General features: G+C 56.5%; 3 protein-coding genes across 9 annotated transcripts in view; 2 read left to right on the top strand and 1 right to left on the bottom strand.

Annotated features, from left to right (window-relative positions):
- The window catches only part of ARL3 (ARF like GTPase 3), a 31,540-nt gene extending 26,439 nt beyond the window's left edge, over positions 1 to 5,101 (bottom strand). The window contains exon 1 of the mRNA XM_082309828.1: positions 4,998 to 5,101. Coding sequence (XP_082165954.1) covers positions 4,998 to 5,000 — 3 coding nt within the window. The 5' untranslated portion in view covers positions 5,001 to 5,101. The remainder of the gene's footprint in view (positions 1 to 4,997) is intronic.
- Positions 5,102 to 5,287: 186 nt separating this feature from the next.
- Positions 5,288 to 11,221, top strand: SFXN2 (sideroflexin 2). Its single transcript, XM_082308849.1, has 12 exons — positions 5,288 to 5,324; positions 6,076 to 6,334; positions 6,609 to 6,779; positions 7,870 to 7,968; positions 8,114 to 8,189; positions 8,267 to 8,352; positions 9,074 to 9,134; positions 9,206 to 9,272; positions 9,836 to 9,885; positions 10,194 to 10,243; positions 10,497 to 10,544; positions 10,949 to 11,221. Exons 2-12 carry the CDS (start codon positions 6,174 to 6,176, stop codon positions 11,046 to 11,048), a joined length of 969 nt encoding a protein of 322 aa, XP_082164975.1. The 5' UTR covers positions 5,288 to 5,324; positions 6,076 to 6,173; the 3' UTR covers positions 11,049 to 11,221.
- A 3,941-nt stretch (positions 11,222 to 15,162) lies between these two features.
- Positions 15,163 to 19,311, top strand: part of WBP1L (WW domain binding protein 1 like) — a 63,542-nt gene continuing 59,393 nt past the window's right edge. For 5 of the 7 annotated variants that reach the window (XR_014227928.1, XR_014227929.1, XR_014227930.1 and 2 more), the window contains exon 1: positions 15,163 to 15,267. Coding sequence is in view for 3 of the 7 variants with exons in the window: in XM_082309559.1 (XP_082165685.1) it covers positions 15,181 to 15,267 (87 nt within the window). In the remaining 4 variants the exon portion in view is untranslated. Of the gene's footprint in view, positions 15,268 to 16,187; positions 16,404 to 19,311 lie in introns of all 7 variants that reach the window. The other 2 variants (XM_082309560.1, XM_082309563.1) reach the window with 2 other exon arrangements.

Here is a 19,311-nt window from a genome sequence, read left to right as displayed (position 1 = left end):
TTATAGCTTCATGCAGTAATCCCATTCTCTTAAAAAAATAGACATATATAAAAATACAGTGACATTTATAGTCCTAGCTAAGGGTTTTGTGGGTTTATTCAGCTTTAAATCCACGCTGTATATGGGTCTTTTGAACTAGTTGATGCATGTAACTACATCCTATACCACAGAAGCCGCTGAAAGGAAGATTCACTTTATAGGCCAAAGCAAAAATTGGTTTGGGACAAACAGAGCATTGAGATAATCTGTTTAAATATTGTATCAGATTGGCCATATAAAGCCATAATGGAGAGAACAATTTCCCCTTGTACTGAGGGCTGGATACACAGGGCATGGATAAAGCATGGCCCACAAGCCGTTTCAGAGCACAGTTGATTCCTATTAGGAAAGAGAAGTAAATGTATTCTGTTTATTAGCCACAAAGCTCAGATAATGAATTTAAAATAAAACCACCCTCAGTCACCAGCAATTGCTTATCTACTAGATGTGGATATTTAGCTAGAATCAAATCAATTCGCCAAGATGCAATACAGCCACAAAGCTCAGCACCTCGGCCTGCTGCTGCGACCACATCTTCCCCATCTCTACAGCCCTGCGCAGATGCCCTCTTCGCCACTGCTGCAACCACAAGTCACTTGTCTTTGCCCTCAAGGCCCTTCCCAGCCAAGTGCATTTGCCGTGGAGGTGACAGCTCCTGTCTCCCCGTGGCTCGTGATGCCAGCCCCAGCACTGCCGAGCTCTAGTCTCAAACTGTTGTGCCTTTCCTACAACCGTGGGAGAAACTTTGCAAAATATCCATAAAACCACCTCGCGATTCTCCTGCTAATTCCTTCTCTGCCACACCTACAATCCTTGATGAGGTTTAGGCGTCGAACATGCCAAGTTCGAACCTGTCTTGGGCTCTCCTTACTCGTATCGCTTGGTTATCTCCCACCTCAGACAGATTGTATTTCCACAGCGTAGGGAACATCGCCCGTGTTCTGCCTGCACAGCAGCTAGCGCAGCTCTGGCCCACAATTTGTTTTTAATTAAGCAATATGGTAGCAGTTCACTGGTTTTAGAGAGTAAGTTAAAGATAGAGGGTGCACGTGATGGTTTCAGAAAGTCACGCAGGAGAAGCTGACGTGGGGGAGGGCGAGGGGCTTAGTTGAGCCAAATATCCTGCCTTCAGCAGTGGATATTTGAGGCTACATTTGTCGTCCAGGGTGCAATCTTGTGCACACAGAGCTGGAGGAGGGGAGTCCTTCCTGACAACTGCACTGATTAGCTGGTGCCCTGAAGAATGACGTTTGATTACCTTTATCTTCGGCTGCAGAACTGCAAATGTCACTAATGGTCATAAAATCACCCAGTCTTTTTCAAAATACAACCGAAGTAAATTAATCTATTGAGCACAGTTTATTCAATACTTCTTACTCTGGCAAAACTCCCAAAAAAATAATTTGCTTGCTGCATGTCTCCACCATATGGTGTCATTCAATGCAGACTTTCTTTCCTGCATTGAAATCCAAAATTTAATGGTGTCAAGTCACCTACAGAGTTTTTCTAGCTCAAACCTACTAACATAGTTTTCTGTCAAAGAGGTCGCACAGCAATTTCTGGTTTGGTATATTAACCAATACCAGCACGAATCCTCTTTTTGTAATTAAAATCAAACTCCTCTGGTTTTAGCAAGTTTGGAGTAAGCGTTATGCCCTGCGCAGAGAAGAGCTGATGCCCAGTACCGGACAATGTCATCAGTCTTTGTCTGGTTTCAGAACTTGAAAGCCTGGGCCCGTTGCTGGTATACTGTCCTATCTGCAGGTAGTTTCTCATATCAACATCTCAGCAATCAGTAAAATAAACCAAAACCATGACATGGAACTGTACTGGGAAACCAAAGCAGCGAGGCACTATTAAAGCTCTTGAAAGCATTTATTTTTTTAATGGGGCCATTTTAAATAGAGCCTTACTGCCAAGGAACAAGGGACAAAAGAAAGAAATTCTGGGTAGTAGGTACACCTACAGCAGGCAACAGATAGATGATGTTTTTGCTAGAAACATGAGTTCAAGACCAGGAGAAAGATGCCTGACTGTGTTTAGCTATGCTAGTAATTCATCCTCTCCTCCAGATCTGCCTAGTGTCAGCTAGACCCTCCATGACTCAGTTTCCTCAGCTGTAAAATGGGGCCACGCTTTGACAACCCCGGTTTTGACACGATGATGTCATCTTCAGTCAACGGTTTTAGAAAAACATCGTCCATCCTCTAGCCCCACCATCTATCAATAACATACCATCTCACTCGGTAAAGATTGTTATTATAGTGACGAGGAAGCCACAAAGCTCTGCTTCACACAGCATTTCCTAAACTTTGGAAAGCTGCGTATCCTTTCATGTAGCAGCCTCCCTTCGCCCTTGCTGTGCGCCCACCACAGATGCTGCTTAACGGCGCCAAAGGCTTCAGCGCTACGCATCCCTCATGCTATGCAGTTTTATGGTTCATCTTTCCCTCCATGCTCCACCTATGACCTTCCACCACCCCTGCCCCACAGCTGTGAGAAAGGCTGGTATGTGCTGCAGAAGGAGACACTTCCCCTCTGTACTTACTCACTTGGATGAACACTGAAATAATTTAAACCTCAGCATTAACCCTCTTATCACCGGAGTCGGAGCAAGAAGTCATTGAAGGGGGTTTAAGTACTTCCCAATGCAATCATGACATGCCAGAAACATGCTCACGGGCAGCTACCACTGCTCAGATGACAAGCAGTGAATTGTTACATCAAGCTGTCTGGATCATTTCTGACTGCTGACCCACACCCCCAGGCTGCCATAGCTGCTTTGGATAGATTTGCTGGTGTTTCAGAGAATTTCTACCACTAAAGATTATTCTGTTTTAGTGATAGTTGAGAATCCAGAGAGAGTACAGAGCTCTGCAGTCCTCTGCCCAGCCCAGCCAGTCCACCAGGCACCCCGAAGCACCACTCACCCTGCCCGAGAGGCTGCAATTCAAAAAACAACTCCCAGAAATGGAAAATAGACAAAGAGGCAGTAAAATATTGTATCAAGTAACACCAACACTGGAAAACACCGAGTCCGCCCTCTCCACAGACAAAGCGCTCGGATAACAGCAGACAGATCCCAGACTACACCAGCTTATCTGGACATCACAAGGCAGAAGAGCAGATTTGGCTAGCAGCAGCTGCAGGCCAAATGTGTCCCACAAAGCACGGCACTGCTGGAGGCAGCTGCCCTCATCTTTACAGCAGATGTCCATTCTGTGATGGCTTCGGTGTCTGGTGTGACATGCTCCATCATCAACTGATCTAAAATACAGCAGATCCCACAGACCTTATCTCAATCTCTTTCTCTGTGGCCCAGCAGGTGGGGAACGCAGCCAGAATTAACCCAGTGAAGCTGCCTTTGCTGCTCTTGCTTACGCCTCCTCCCATGCTGTCCACTTGCATGAATCCAGCTTGGGTCTGGAGGGCTCCCGGACAAACCACGGCTTTGCTCTTGGGAAAGTTCTTTCCTTATTGCTATTTCCTTCTGTCTGTGCTCTCTGCATATGCTGCATCCTCAACAGCAGCTCCCTCACCTACCACAGCTCGCTTACTACCCCTCGCTTGGCAACCCCAATCCTCCCTTCCAGTCCTTGCTGGACCCTGCCAGCATCCCACTTGTCCCACCCCAACTACTCTGGCATCTAAACCCAAGTCATTTCCAACACTGCAGTCCATCATCCAACCTCGATTCAGACTACACTACACCCTCACCACCCCGCCCATCTCCCAGCATTGCCCTCCACCCTAACCAGATCCTTTGCTGCACCCAAGACCCCAGTTCCTCCCTTCAATCCACAATGCTCCCCCTCAAACAATTCATTTTGCCCCTTGAACACTTCTTTCCTCCCTAGGTCCTCTCCCTCTCTCTCATCAGCATCAAACCTCCACTTCCAGCCCATCCCACAGTGTATTTTTATCTCTTCTTTTCAGCCCAGACTGTCCCTCATCTCCCCAGCCCCTGACAGAAACCTCCAGAGCACACAATGTCCCAGCAAACTATGCTAGCCAGCCAATGTTGACTGGGTTTTCCCAGTGACTCACCAGAGCGCTCATCCCACCCAGTTGGCATGTTTCTTTCAGCCCCTGAGCACCGTGCCTCAGTCGTGTCCATCCCTGAACACCCAGCCCCTTCATACAGGCTTTCTCTGCCATGACTGAACTCCCCTTCTAAGGCTGTTTATCAACAACCAGCCCTTCTGCTTCAGCAAGCTCTCCCGTAGCTCCCTCAACTCCTGTAGCCAGGATCCAAGCCCCAGGGTGGTCCCTTCCCACCTTGCCTGGATTGTCCAGTGTCCCTTCACAGTCGCAGATGCTCCCAGGCTCTCCACAGTCAGTCCCTGAACACTGTCCTCCATCCTCACCAGCCTCCTCCATTGCTCCTTTCCTCCTCAGGCCAAGTGGGCCACGGCCATCCTGCTCCCCAGCCCTCCCCAGCACCCAACCCTCCATCACGCCTTCCACACCCCGACCGAACCAACTCCAGGCAGGCTGACCCCATCCCAATAAGGGCCCCCCCGTAGCATCCTTAAGCCTCCCAGGACCCGACTCAACCCCCCCTCCCTGGGTGCCCCATAGCCTCCAGCGCCTGCCCCGACCCCCGCCCCCGCCAGGGTCTCCCGTGGCTGGAGGCCCCAAATTCAGCCCGCCCCAGCCCTAGCGGCACCCCCACACACCCAGGCCCCCACGCCTGACTGGATGCTCCTGCCCTACCGGGCCCCCGGTGCCCCAGGCCCCCACACCGCCCCGGGTGGGCGCCCCCGGTCCCGGTGCTCCCAGGCCCGCCAGCCCCCCGGCCGGGCGTCTCCGGCCCCCGTTACCCCACGCTCCCCTGCGCTGGGCGCCCCCGGCCCGCCAGGCCCCTCCGGTGGGCGCGGCCGGCCCTCCGCTGCCCGCCGGGCCCGCGCCCGCCCCGGGCCCCGTCCCCGTCCCGGCGGGCCCCCCGCCCCACTCACCATCCTCTGCGCGGCTCCGGGGTTACCATGGGCAACTGCGTCACACACACGCCGCCGCTACGCACAGCGTCAGCGCTTCCCGCCGTACGTACGGAACGTGCCGACGGCAGGCAGGAGGGGCGGAGCCCGGCGCCACTGCCCGCGGCCAGCTCCGCCCCCTCAACCGGCGCATGCGCACAAGGGGCCACGCTGCCGGGGCGGGGGGAGGAGATGGGCGCGGCCGCTCGGGCCTCTATGATTGGCTGAAGGCGGCCACGCGGCGGAGCCCGGGGGCAGGTGGGGGCCACGTGGGCGGGAGACGGCGCGCGAGGGGTCTGGGGACTGCAGGTAGGGCCACGTGGGGCCGCGCCACGGCGCGCGGGGCGGGGCGGGGCGGGGGCGTGCAGTGCCGTGCCGTGCCGTGCAATGCAATGCCGTGCCGTGCAATGCCGTGCCGTGCAATGCCGTGCCGTGCAATGCCGTGCAGTGCCGCGGGGCGGTGTGCAGCGCTACGGGCAGTGTGCAGTGCAGTGCGGTGCAGTGCAGTGTCGGGGGGCGGTGTGCAGTGCAGTGCCATGCAGTGCCATGGGACAGCGCGGTGCAGTGCCACCGGGGATGCGGTTATCGGTGGGGCTGTGCAGTGCAGGCCCAGGAGGGCGCACTGCCACAGTGGGTGCAGGCAGTGTGCTGGGGGGCACGCAGCGCAGGCATGGGAGGGTGCAGTGCCCTGCCATGGGGGCATGCAGTGCCACTGGGGGACACAGAAGGATGCAGTGCCGTGCCCTGTGCACATGGGTGGGGGGCGCAGTGTAATGCCCTGGCGGGGAGCGCTCACAGGGCAGTGCTGCACAGCCCTGCGGAGGGGGCGAGCTGGGCCCCGCAGTGCTGCACAGCACGGTCCCACCCCAAGGAGGGGGTGCCAGGCGCTGGGGGGGGGGCAGTGCAGGTGGGGGGACCCCATGCAGGCAGGGCGGCATGTGAAGGAGCAGCCTTGCTGCAGCATTCAGCCAGCAGCAGGGGTGCAGGAGGCTCCTGGGCTCAGGGCTGCTGAAAGTCCAACTTTCCCGTTAAATATAAACCTGCCACCGCTCTCACCCAGTTAACTGCTCCTGTGGCCGTGGCAGGCCTGCACTCGACGGGCAATCGCGACAGGATCCTCCCAAGCTGCCTTCTCCCCCTGCCCAGACCCGCGCCAAAATGGCCACCGTCCCCCTTGGCTTCAACATCGATGCCCCGCGCTGGGACCAGAGCACCTTCATGGGGCGCCTGAAGCATTTCCTCAACATCACCGACCCGCGGACGGTGCTGGTGCCAGAGGAGGAGCTGGACCAGGCCAAGGCCCTGGTGGAAGGCTGCAGGTGAGGGGCCCGGGTGCAGCTGGGGCAGGTGCCATCCCCGTGCCCGTGGCCATACCTGACCACCCTGCGGGGCCGCGGGGGGACGGAGGCAGTCATTTCCCAGTGGGAGCACTGGAACGTAACATCTGTCGGAGGCAGTTTTGGGGGAGTTTCCCAGGCTTCTCCTGGGAGCATCAAGCTGGGACAAGTTTCCCTCGTGGGAGACGTTTCCTCCGCCTTTCATGTTTGGAGCCTGGGGCTGCGCGGCACCCCCTGACGGGCTCTGGGCTTGCAGGGCTGGGCTGGTGCCGCCGGGAAGCAGCGAGGAGCAGCTGCTCTATGCCAAGAAGCTGTACGACTCGGCCTTCCACCCCGACAGTGGTGAGAAGATGAACCTCATCGGGAGGATGTCCTTCCAGGTGCCAGGGGGCATGGCCCTCACCGGCTGCATGCTCCAGTTCTACCGGTGAGCCCCTGGGGATGCCTGGATGGGGATGAAGCCCTGACAGCCCCCAGCCCCTCGAGGGGTCTCGGAGGGCCAGGGCACAGCCGGTCTGCCTCCTCTCGGGCTGGCTGCTGCCTGAGGGATGCCCATGGCTGCTGTGCCTGCCTCTGTGCTGTGGCCAACCCTTGTGTCCCCATGCCCTGTCCCCAGCACCCAGCCTGTGGTGGAAGCATCATGGATCCTCCCAGCCCCAGGCATGGCTGGGGACAGTCTCACTTCACCCTGAGCTCGGTGTAGCTCAGCTCAGCTCTTCCTGGAGCCCCTGTAATGATTAACGCGGCCAAGTCCTGTGTGGCTGCTGCTCTTGTGCCATGGACCATAACGGCCTCCAAAACTGAGGACCAAACGTGCCCCCAGGCCAGGCTGCTCCAGCATCCCCAGCCCATGCTGACAGCTCCCTGCGTTTTCCTTCTGGAATGGCTGCTGGGGGCGGGTGAGCAATCCTGTCCTCAGCACAGAGGACATGTGGGACAGACACTGCCTTTCCCAGTGGATCCCCGTCCCATCCCACCCCTGTTTGCCGGACTGGTTTGCTGGTTGCTGGCGAGGTCCAGCCTGGGTGAGGGAACTCTCAGTGCTGATGGGTCTTCCCAGCCCATCTTCAGCCTCCTGCATCCCAAAGCTTGCTCAGACCCACATCTCCCCGTGTCCCCTCCTGCCACACCTCAGTAGGAGCCGCATCCTGGTCACCCCCAGAGCTGCCTCTAGCCCCATGTGCCGCCTCCTTCCTGCTCCCATTGACAAAGGCTTATCTCAGCCCAGCAGGGTGGCTGCTGCCCTGCTGGGAGCTGAGTCTCCCACCCGTGGCCAAGCACCCCTCAGGGCTGGGCCCCCTCCTGTGCTCCCCAAAGCCCCGTGGCAGCCAGGACTCCTGGAGTCATTTCCCAGCTCTGCCACTGGCTTGTGGCTTTGCCACAGTGCCTCAGTTTCCTCTGGGAGACACAAGGGTATCGAGGCCATCTGGGTTGTCCCCCTCCCAAGCCTGGCCACAGGCACAGGCCAGGTGTCCCTGACAGCCCTCGGGCGCTCTCCTGATCCCTTCCCTCCACAGGACGGTGCCTGCCGTGGTTTTCTGGCAGTGGGTGAACCAGTCCTTCAACGCCATCGTCAACTACACCAACCGCAATGCTGCCTCCCCCATCTCACTGAGGTGAGTGTGCTCCCACGTGGGACCGGGACCCTCCATGTCGGGGCCCCCCGATGCCCCATAAAGACCCCCTGTTCCCCATCTTGGGCACTGAAGCAACAGGATCGATGAGTTGGTGTGTTTCTTTTCTTTGCAAATCACTGTCCAGGCAAATGGGGGTGGCTTACGTCACGGCCACCAGTACAGCCCTGGCCACTGCAGTGGGACTCAACCTCTACACGAAGGTACGCCGGGATGGGGCTGGTTGGGGCAGCTGGCTGCATCCTGCCCTCCCGCCCTGACGCCAGCCTGTCTCCTGCAGCGAGCCCCCCCCTTGCTGGCCCGCTGGGTCCCCTTTGCAGCCGTGGCTGCTGCCAACTGTGTCAATATCCCCATGATGCGGCAACAGTAAGTGCCATGTGTGGCCAGGGCGCTCGAGGGACCCAGCTCCCTCCGAAGGCGAGCTGGTGGCAGCCGCGGTCCCGGGCTACCTGGGCGTCCTGCCACGGTTCCCTGTCCCGGGGGCCGGAGGGGGTGGGAGGATGGGAGGGAGCTGATGTGGGGTCTGCACATTTGCGGTTCCAGGTCTCTGGTGGAGGGTGCGGGATGGGGTGGCTCAGCCTTGGAGGAGGAGGGGAATTTGGGGATGAGGATAGCCATTTTGGGGTCTGGGCTGGAAGATCCCTCAGACCCAAAGGTCTTCTGCGTGTGGTCATGGGAGAGCCCCAGTCCACGATGTCCTGGCGCTGGGACCCCCTAGATGGGGACCGTGTGGAGACCTGTGCCTGCTGCTTGGGGTCTCCCATGGGTCACGGCACGGGGAGGTGGGGTGCTGTGCCTGGGGACTGTCCCCTGGTTTGGCTGCAGGTCCCAGGCGGGTGTCTGTCCCCCAAACAGCCGGGCCCTGTTTGCAGCCATGCCCTGAAGATGGCAGCATCGGCTGGGCTGGGGACTGTGGCATCCCGAGGCGGTGGAGCCCTGTGCCCTGGGGCCAGGACTGGTGTCGGCCGGGGCTGCTGTGCCAGCACAGCATGGGGGACCCCTTGGCACCACTTCACCCCATTGCTGTGTCCTACTCGAGACTCCTTGGCCATCCTGGCCACCACTCACTGCTGCCTGTCCCCTCCAGGGAGATCATCAATGGGGTGATAGTGACGGATGGGGACAACAACGAGCTCGGCCACTCCAGGGTGAGTCTCGGGATGGGTGTTGAGGTCGGGGCACGATGCGGTGGGGGCTCACCCACTGCTCTTGCTTGCAGAGGGCGGCAGCGAAGGGCATCGCGCAGGTTGTGGTTTCCAGGATCACCATGGCGGCACCGGGCATGAGTGAGTGCGGGGTGGGAGGGTTGGGGGCCAGACCAGGGCTCCCCCAGGACCTGCCACGTCATGTTCCCCTGCCTCAGTTTCCCCCGGGAAGAAGAGGGAGGGTGGCCCTGCATCCCAGGTGGCGTTTGGTCTCATCTCACTGATGGAGCTGGTCCCCCCATCCTGCCATTCCCATCAGAGCCCCCCGAGCTCCCAGCCCTCCCCATCCCAACCCACAGCTCGTGGGGGACGTGGGGTGCTCCCGTGGCGGTCAGGCCCCATGAGGATACCTCTCACACTCTCTGGCCCCAACTCCTCACCCCACAGCCCCACATTCCCTTGCCCTTGTGAGACCCTTGCCGTGCCGCAAGCCCGGCAGGAGGGATGGGAACACGAGGAGTACAGACCATGCTGCCTGGACAATGGATAGATGGGGGTCCCATGCCAGATCCCTGCTGTGAGCAAACACCCAGCAGCCCCCAACACAACCAGCCGCTGCCATGGCCTCCAGGAGGAATGTCCTGCTGGGGCAGCCATGTGGGCTGGCTTGTTGGGGGGCCCTGACCTCTTCTTTCTGCACCTAGTCATTTTGCCCATCATCATGGAGCGGCTGGAGAAATTCCCCTTCATGCAGGTGAGCCCATGTTTCTCCTGCCACGGTTTTCCAGTGGGTCCTGTGGTGCCCCAGCCCTGCTCCCCAGCTGCCAAGATGCTGGGAATGAAATGGGGGGGTGCAGAGCCCGGCTTGCTTTGCCCCCTATTTGAGTCACCGGTACACCAAAGGTCTCTCAGGTGACATGGAGAGGCTGCAGGAGGGTGGCAGGGGTCAGTGGCACCCCGGAGGTGTTGGGCATTCAGCCTTGTGGAGGGGAGAAGTCTCCCCACACCGTGAGTGGGGCTTGTGGTAAGGCTGGGAACTCACTCATGACTCTTCCCTTGCAGCGGATCCGGGTTCTCCATGGGCCTCTGCAGGTGCTGCTGTGCGGGGGCTTGTAAGTATCTCGCTGCTCGAAAGCCCGTGGGTGCCCAGAGTGTGGCTCTGAGGGGTGCCTGAAATCACCCCAGAAAAAAAGGCCTCTTTCCCAGCAGGGGATTGCAAAGCTGCTTCCCTTTCAGCCTGGGCTTTCCCCAGTTATTGGGAGTTGTGGGGCGTGAGCAGCACCTCTTGGGCTGAGATCCCTGCAGCCGGGGGGCAAACGAACTGCGATCCCCAACACTAACGCTCAGCTCTTCTCTGTCCCACAGCCTCTTGTTCATGGTGCCGGCAGCCTGCGCCCTCTTCCCGCAGAGATGGTACCTGTCCTGCTATTTCCCCCTCCTGTGCGGGACCTTGGGAGCCTTCCTCCCCCCTTGCTCTTCTCTGCCCATCCTAGGAGAAGCATGACAGGCACCCACCCTTCGACCTGAGGCAGCGCCTGTCTGTACACGCTGGTGCCCCAGGCAGTAGTAGAGTGTGTGCCTCCCCTGCTCTGCGAGCTCTGTGCTGGGAGCAATGGGACCCCCAGCCCCATGGGCAGCTCTCTGCCCCCCGTTACTGGGAGCAGTGGATGCCAGGGATGGTCAGTGGGTCTTGATGTGAGCCTGCAAGATCCCAGGGACTTTAGGGGACCTCAAATAGCAATGGAAAGGGAGGGTGGCCTGACCACTGGTCAGGGAGGAGGATTGTGGGTCTCAGTGTCTTTTCTCTCTCCCCACAGCTCCCTTGCGGTGGCTGACCTCGAGCCGGAGCTGCGTGACAGCATCATGGCCAAGCACGGGGACAAAGTGCCGTATGTCTATTTTAACAAGGGACTGTGAACAGAGACTACCTCGGGAGCCATCGCACCCCTCCGGCCCCTTGCCACCACCAGCCCACCGTTCCCTGAGCAGGGCTCAGAGGCATGGTCCAGCCAGATCTGCCCCCCAGTCCAGCACCGTCTCTGCTGCCTCCTTCCCCTGGAGAGGCAGGATCTGGCTCTGCGTGCCCAGCTTGCAGCACTTTGGCTTGTCCTGAGCCTTCCCCCATCTGCTACTGGCCATGTCGCTGCCTCCCCATGTCCCTCTTGCCCTGGGTGATGGCTGCGCTTCCCGTGCCTTCCTCCTGCCCTGCGCAGGAGGATCTGCCCAGCCTGTCTGAGCCTCGCGTGGTCACTGGGCTTGGCCCCACAAGGCATCAGGCTCTCTCCCTTGGGGCTCAGAGCACAGTCCTACCTCCGAAAGCAGGCGCTCTGCCATCGTACCAGGAACCAAACCACGTTGCTGCCTTAAACCACCACAGTGGCCTCTTACCAAGAGCTGGATCACGCCTTGCCAGGCTGGAAGGAACCTGTCCCCTCTGCACAGAGAGCACGCCAAAGTCCAGGGACCAATGCTTGGACCATGCTTTCCTTGCTCTCAGGTTCAGGTTTTATTCATTTTGCGATTGCCACAATCCAGGAGAGAAATAGCTAATTGTTTTTAAGCTCTAATTTTTGCAATCTACCCATTCCTCTGAGCACGAGAGCCAGCCATCACCCTTGTCCTGCATCTCACTGTCCCCATAGGAGGACCAAGGACCTTGGGGGACAGTCAACTCTGGGCCCCCTTGGACAGGGGGAAGGAGACACAGGAGTCACAAAGCCATCAGGGCATTAACTTGGCCTCTGAACAGCAACACTGCAAATGACAGAGAGGAGGGTTGAAAAATAAAACACAGTGATTTTTAAAAAACAGCTGTGGGTTCTGCTTTGGCTGGTCTCTGGGTGTCTGCTTCTCTGGGCAGGGCTGGTATGTGGGTCTCGTGTCTGCCTTGAAAGGCAAAGGTGCAGGCTCTGTGTCTGACCGGGCACCAGGGTGAGCATCAGCACAGGGGCCAGGAGAAGGAGGAAGAGCCGTGAGGCTTTGCGAGGGCTGGCATGAGCCCTGAAACCCTTGGGCATCCCATACAGCCTTCCCCAAGAGGCTCTTGGGGCTGTGAATGGTCCTGAGGCAAGTGACAAAGGGAGGTGACAGTGCTGTGCTCACGGTGACTCTCGTCCCATTGGGGAGACTGGGGGGATGACACTGGGTGGCCCTTCCTTTACCCATGGGTGCTGTTTGTCGTCTTGGCCAGGCAGTGTTTGCATGATGCTAACCTGCGTGTGCCACGAGGCCTCTCCCACCCCAAAGAAGAGCAGCTTGAGTTTGCGGCAGCCTGGTTTTGGAGGAGGAAGGAGCCCCAGAGTTTAGCCCAAGTCCTGGGCTAAAGTCCCCACCCTCAACTAGCTGCGTCCAGACTCTCTGCTTGCTGATGAATATTCCTCAGTGGGACAAGCATGTTTCTAACCAGCCACATGACGTGGCTGCTCGGAGAGCCCCATGGCCCAGCAGATGGTCTGCGCTTGTCCCTCCAGCCAGGGATACATGTCAGATCCCCGAGGGCAACAGCATCCCCGCATCAGCCGCATGCCCAAGTGGAGACACAGCAGGTTTGCTTCTGCCCAAGCTGCAACAGGCAGAGGATAATGTCTCCAACCACATGTAGGTACAGCTAAAAAGCTGCACAAGAGCTCTGAAATAATTAATAGGTCAGCAGAAAGTGGGAAAATGTGTTCAAACTTGTGTATCTGTTCCCTGGGCATTATTAGATCTCTTGTTAATGCACAATTAAAAGAATAGATGAGCACATGAAACAAAACAGATGTCACTCCTGTTGGGAGTGGGAAGAAGCCACAAGGAGACATCTCTGCTCTCTGCTTTTCTTAAGCTCCTTAACTCAAGCTGCTCTTACCCTACATCCAAAACTCCTTTGAGCACTTTCAGAAAGGTACCTGTAGCAGCCTGGGCTGTATTTGGGTCCAAGGTGCCTCTGGCACGCTCAGGAGCATGGCGATGCTTGTAACATGATGTGCCACAGGACCCTAAAACTGCTTTTCCCCTGCACATTGCAGCCACGGTCCCGCTGTTGACCCTTTCTGCGTTTGCAGTGCTGGGGGTCCTGGCAGGGCAGGGCCAGCGATGCCAGGACACCTGAAGCCAAGTTTGGGACCAATGGTGGGAAAGCCTCAGTGTTTTTTTCACTCTCTTTTTCCTGTCCCCAGCCATACCAGAGGGGCGATGGAGCAGGGGGACCCTCTGAAGGGCTATTGCCATCTCGTGCCAGCTCTCGCCCTGCCCTGGGGAGCAGGACGTGGTGCAGCTCGTGGCTCTTGGCCAGAGGAAGAGGGTTGCTCCGGGCTTGGAGGATTGGCAAGTTGGCGGGCACCATCCTCAAGCCAGACCTCCCCCCCCGAGCTTATAGCAGTGGATTCCCTCTTCAGATCGACATGGATTTACGCCAGCTGACAGTTTAGCTCAGCGGGGTTTCTAGGTTTCTAGGTTGTAGCTGGAATCTCCCCTGGAGGATTCAAGTCATCTCAACAGCTCACGTCGCTCTAGTGTCGGGAAATGGTTGCTGCAGCTGGTGCCTGCCTGTGCTCTCCAAAACCACCATAACTCCCTAGCCTGCCTTGGTCTCGCTGGGGAGCAGAGGGGTCGCAGCCACGCTGCGGCCAGCAAGTCCCCATGGGTGGCTACGGCCAGCCCTGCCTCCATTTCCCATTGCCACAACAGGAAGGAAAGCTCATTGCCAGGAGTCAGAGCCGGACTCATCCCTGTTTGGGAAGAGCTGCAAGTGTTAATTGGTCTCCAGTGATGAGTCACACCTGATTTGGGCTTGTCCCATGCTTCAGTGCACTCTCAGCCTTCCCCCTGCTGTGCCTCTAATTTCAGGGCTAGCTGGGAACAGGAATAAAGCTCCTTTAATAGCTGTGCATGGCCGAAATGTCAGTGCTCCAGCATGTTTACAACCTCCCTTCAAATGATAACCAGACCAAAGACGTCATGTTGGGCTGCAGCAGAGCCTGGGGAGGGGCTGGAGAGGCATGGGAGGCTGGAGGTCTCATCTGAGGCATCAGCAGCCCCAGCAGGCAGGCTTGGCTCACTGCTCCTCACCCAGAGGCTGGTGAACTGGCTGCCTCCGGAGAGAGGAGCAAGCAGGGTGCACGTGCAATGGGTTAACATCTGCCGGCCCACGCCAGCGGCAGGCAGTTGAGCTGATCCAGCGGGCTTAGGTGCGCCCCAAGTACTGCCCTGATTGAAAAACGCCAGGGTAGGAGATAAGCTGCCAAGTCGATTATTTTTTTCTGGCTTTTCTTAATGTGTTATCTGAGCATCTGATAAACCCCGTCATGCCAATCCGGCATGGAGGCTGCCCGGCGCGCGGTGGTGTAGAAAGCCTCTGCCACTGCCCCAGAAACACGGGACACGCTGGGACCCGGCCGTGGTGGGAGATCCTCTTCTCCAGGCTGCTCCCGTCTCCCGACGGGGCTGGCACCGACACGTGGCTGCCCGCCGGGCGCCTCGAGTCCAGCCTGGTGCCGCTGCCGCCATTTCAGCACGCCCTGCGTGTCAGGCTGCCCGCTGTGCCGCAGGCCCGGGTGGGCGGTTTGGGCGTGGGGCTCTGTGGGTGCACTGGGGAGGAGGCCAAGCGGGGATCACAGTAAGCGGGTGCGATCAGCTGAATGGGGGACGAGTGACAGGCTGCCATTGGGGTGTCCGGGAGACCACAGAAGGCCGGAGAGTGCTTCTGCCCCCCCTTTTTGCAGTGCCCAGTTCTGCCCCCGGGGGTGCATTGCACCGGGGGTGCAGGACCAAGGGGCAGCCCCCCCCACCCCTCTCCAGCCAGTTCCGCCACTCACAGTATGGCAGTCCTCGCCCCAGTCCAGGCTCCCTCCCCGGTGCGCCACACTCAAGATGGCAGCTCCTTGCGCGCAGACCCCGCCCCTCCCGGTTCTGACCTAAGCGACAGCGGGCTGAGCCAATGGCGAACCAAGCGGCGCTCCGTCCGCCCAATAGGTGATCGGCTGGGGCGGGTCGGGGCGCGGGGTGCCCCCTCGGCTCCCGTCCCGGGCCGCAGTCGGGCTGGGGAGGCGGGGAGCGGGGGGTGGGGGGGATGGCGAGGAGGCTCCGCGCCGCCATGGCCTTGCTGCTCTTCCAGGCCCTGCCCGAGGGGCTGCCCGCCAGCGTGGAGCCTGCCCAGGTAGGGGCTGCCCTGGGGGGTACGCCTGGGGAAGGGGGGGGTGTGTCTGGGGTCGCGCCGTGCCGGGGGGCTGTGTCCCTGGGGCGGGGGGCCGGCTGTGGGGGCCCCGCAGGCCCGGGGGGCAGCGGCCTCCGGGGTGACGGGGGTGGCCTTTGGGGTGGGGGGTGAGGCTGGGCTGGCAGGGGCGGGAGCCTGCGTGGGGTGCCGGGGGCTCTTGGTGCTGGGGGAAGGGGGTTTTGGTTTGGAAGAGGAAGGTTTGGGGAGCCCCCTTGGCCTAAGTGAAGCTGGAGGAGATGCAGAGACCTGAGTTTGGGGGTGCTTGTGTGTCGTGGGGATGGAGAGGTGGTGTAGGGATCGAGGTATGGGTGGCAGTGCCTCTTGGAGGTGCTTTGTACGGCAGGGTGGCTGCAGGACATGGGAGAAAGGTGTCTGATGGTGGTTGACTGGAGGTTATGGGAAAGCTGGCTATGGGGAGGGCAGGAGGCTTGAGCTGGCAGGTGCGCGGGGGCCTGCGGATGGAGGCGCCTGTGGCTTTTGGGGGTGGTGACAGGGAAGAAGGTGGCCTGGGAGGGGCTGGGGCCAGACGAGATTTGGGATGAGCTGAAGGGTGGCCGTGGGGCAGCTGGCCAGAGGACCGGGGTCGGCAGGGCCATGGGGCTGGCGTGGTGCTGCATGGGGCAGGTGAGCAGGTCTGCCCGTGGCAGGAGCTGCGGTGGGGAGGTTAGGTGCCAGCCTCTGCGCAGAGGGAAGGGAGGGAGCGCGTTTCAACTGGGATGAGGGGACCTAGGCCTTGTCTTTGTAGGCTCTGAACACCCGCTTACTATCTTCTTCATGCCTGGAAAGGGTTTTAATGAAGTTGATGCTCTTTTCTTCATGTCTTTACTCTGTTTCCTGTCTGTGCTGCAATGTGTACCGTTCAGATCTCCAGTGATGTTCTTGGGTTCCCAAGACGCCTGTAAACCTCTCCCAGCTTGATCTGTATGCTCAGTGTCACTCGGACAGGACTGTACTAGGCCAAGCAACCTGTGCACGACCTGGATCTTACTGTTCATGGAGTCAAGATGTCTTTTTCACCCTACGTAGAACATAGATCGAATGTGATGACTTCTGATTTGATGTGGTGTATTACTTGTAAGGTACAAATTGTAGCCTGCATTTGTTGAAGGTCTGAGCCAGAGAGATGCTGATCTGTGACCGTAGGTCACAGATGCTGTGGGTTGCACGGTGCTTAATGTCACAGGAGTGCAGATGGGAAGCGTCCCTTCTGGAAGGGATCCATTGAAATACTTCCCAATGCTGCTGCAGGAGGAGGAGGTGAGGAGTTTGTCTATGACTACAGATGTTATCCCCCTTTTGAATTTTCTTCTTCTTTTCAGGGTGCTGAGAGCACCAGATCTACTTTAAAAGTTGTGTAATTCCCTGTTGGTAGTGCCACCCCAAATCTCCTTCAGCCGCACCAAGGCTAAGGGCTGTTGCTGCCCTCGGGAGCCAGGTGCAGGATTGTGTTGAATTGTGTGTTTTCCACATTGTCTCAACTGCATTTAACAGATGGAAGTCCTAGTGCTTGCTCCGTTTCATCTGCGAGCCGAGATACGTAAACTAAGCGTGTATAAGCACATCTCAGGTCCGTTTTGCTCTCTGGTTGTTGCGGTATTCCAGCTGCGAGCAGTGGTCAGGTGGTAAGATTATCTGTACAGAAGCTGTGAAAGTCTTCAGCCCTATGCATGCTAATAAAAATACCATACCATACCTGCTTTGAAGACTGTGAAAGATGCTTCCTGCCTTGTATAGCTTAGACATTAGTCAAGGAGCTGGTAGAAGAAAGGAATAGGAAATAGAAAAGGAGGAAAGGAAAAAGGAGGAGGGCGTGGAAGCAATCATACAGCTAGGTTGCTTGTGGAATAGTTGCATACGTGACTTGTGGATATCCTCTCCAGTCAGTGCACCAGAAATAATCCTAAAATAATAAGTCTTGAGTGGTACGATACATGAGAGTGGGGGAGAAGAGCTTTGGCGGCCTATGTTTTCTTTAGAGCACTTAGATATGGATGCATCTTTTACTCATTTTCTTTTCATAGTTTGTCTATATAAAACTCTCGCGGTTTATTTTAGATCTTAAATGTAGACTGTCTATCAGAGGGCTGGTATTATCTCTCCGCATACTAGAGATTGACAGCTACCCACTCAAAAATGACAGTGGTAATGTAGGATCTTGAAAATGAGCATGTAACACAACTTCGTCTGCTTTGGTGTTGCCTTAGAGCCTGATTTCCTCAGAGCTGACGGGCTCGTAGAGAAGAGCTGTGATGGGGCAGTGCTGGACTTGGAAGATCTCCGCACCGAGGGTTCCTGTGTTTCTAGCTGAAACCCTGACAGCGTTTGCCTCTTGTCCTCTCCAGATTGTTGCTTCCCTTGCTGCCTCTTGTGACTGATGCCTACTTCCATCTACCTTGCAGGCATTTGCCATGCTCTGCTTGCTTCTGCTGTCAGGGAGAGCTTCTTGTTCAGGGTCCATGCCTCCTTGCCTATAAAAACTGTCCCGCAGACCTGGTGGTCTAAGGCTGGGAGGTGCTGCAGGAAATGTGTCCTCTAAATAATTCAGGAGGTGGAGCTGTACTGCCTAGCCGCACTGAACAAACATTCCCGAGAACACGCTGTACTCTGCAGGAGGGTCTGAATTTTCAGGTTAAAATAAGTCCGGGCTGCCTAGGATCTTCAAAGACCTTTCCTTTAACTAAGACTTGTTTGGGGTGGTGGATGGAGGAGAATGAAGATAATAAGCTCATCGTCACCCTGAGTCCAAGTTGTTTAACTGTCTCCATGACTATTCATTGCAGTTTCACTTGTAATCAGAGCACAAAACTCTGTAATCTGCAGTTGAAGCATTTAGCAGTAGATTATGGGCAGAAATATTGCAATTATATAATAAAATCAGGATAAACATCACAGGAAGAAGAAATCTAAGCGTGTTCAGTTGTGACTGTAAACATATAGCCTTAACTGCACACCTTAGCTGGGTGTTCCCTTCTCGGTTTCAGGGAGAAGGAAGTGAGGAAATAAGAAATTAATCTATTTTAAAATGAGCTTGATCAAATTTGTAATGAAAAACTTCGAACATTAATCATTTTTCTATTGTAGTTGGTCTCCACAGGGCAGAGTAAAGGTTATTTGACCGCCTTAACTATCTGTCTGTTTCCCACGCCTGCAGCTTAATTATCACATAGTTTTCTCAACTGTTGTTGTCTTTAAAAACAAGAGATTTAAGTGAATGTTAACTATGTGACAAGTCTGCGGAATCCGTCTTTCTCTAATAAGGTGGTTTTGAGCCAAAATCTGACAGAAGCATGCTCTTCTTAAGGACGGATTTCATCCCAAATTAAAGAGTTTGCTTGAAGTACTGTGACTTGAGGGATGATTCATCGCATGTGACAAAGAGGACGGATCCTTGCTTTAAGGAAGAACTCAGCGTGACTGTCACTGTGGCTAACACCCCCGTAACACAGAGTTTCTGTCCAAGGCTGTGCTGTAGCTGTGACCACAGCTCTGATTGCACCAATATGGAGTTACAACGCTTCATCCAAGAGTTTGGCTGTGTTTAGGCCCTTTCAGAGCATCACTTCAGGTAGTTTGTGGAATGAACAGCAAAGTTTCAATTATCCTTGTGTAAGAGAGGCTCACCTCTTCATCTGTAAATCTAAGACAACTTTTTTGATTAAGGTAAAGGTTATTAGTTGCAACTGCATTCTGTGTCTTCTGAAATGCATCAGGGTCCTTCAGGAGGAGAGCTGCTTATATAACTGTAGGATATATTTTGTCTGCCATGATATCTTTGTCTGTGACTCTTGTTTTTTGGCTTGCTAATTTCCACAGTTTTGGCAGGAGGCAGCAGAGATCAAAGTACGTCCTGTACTTGCTCAGAACAAGAACCTCTAAATAACTGTGCAGATTGGATTAAGGACTGCTCGTACTGTGATGATTATAACACCGTGAACTCCGGTATCTCATCTGTATAGCACGCTTTCCTGCTGATTAATTTTTTTTTTG

Source organism: Platalea leucorodia (genome assembly GCF_965183815.1).
Source record: "Platalea leucorodia genome assembly, chromosome: 4".
NCBI lineage: Eukaryota > Metazoa > Chordata > Aves > Pelecaniformes > Threskiornithidae > Platalea > Platalea leucorodia.
This window is presented reverse-complemented; position numbering and strand designations above follow the sequence as displayed.

Bases quoted from the DNA above. Each gene is read 5' to 3' on its own strand.
- SFXN2 (XM_082308849.1), top strand. From the start codon at position 6,174: ATGGCCACCGTCCCCCTTGGCTTCAACATCGATGCCCCGCGCTGGGAC. The intron at 6,335-6,608 runs GTGAGGGGCCCG...CTGGGCTTGCAG, and splicing joins GCCCTGGTGGAAGGCTGCAG to GGCTGGGCTGGTGCCGCCGG. The intron at 10,244-10,496 runs GTAAGTATCTCG...TCTGTCCCACAG, and splicing joins GTGCTGCTGTGCGGGGGCTT to CCTCTTGTTCATGGTGCCGG.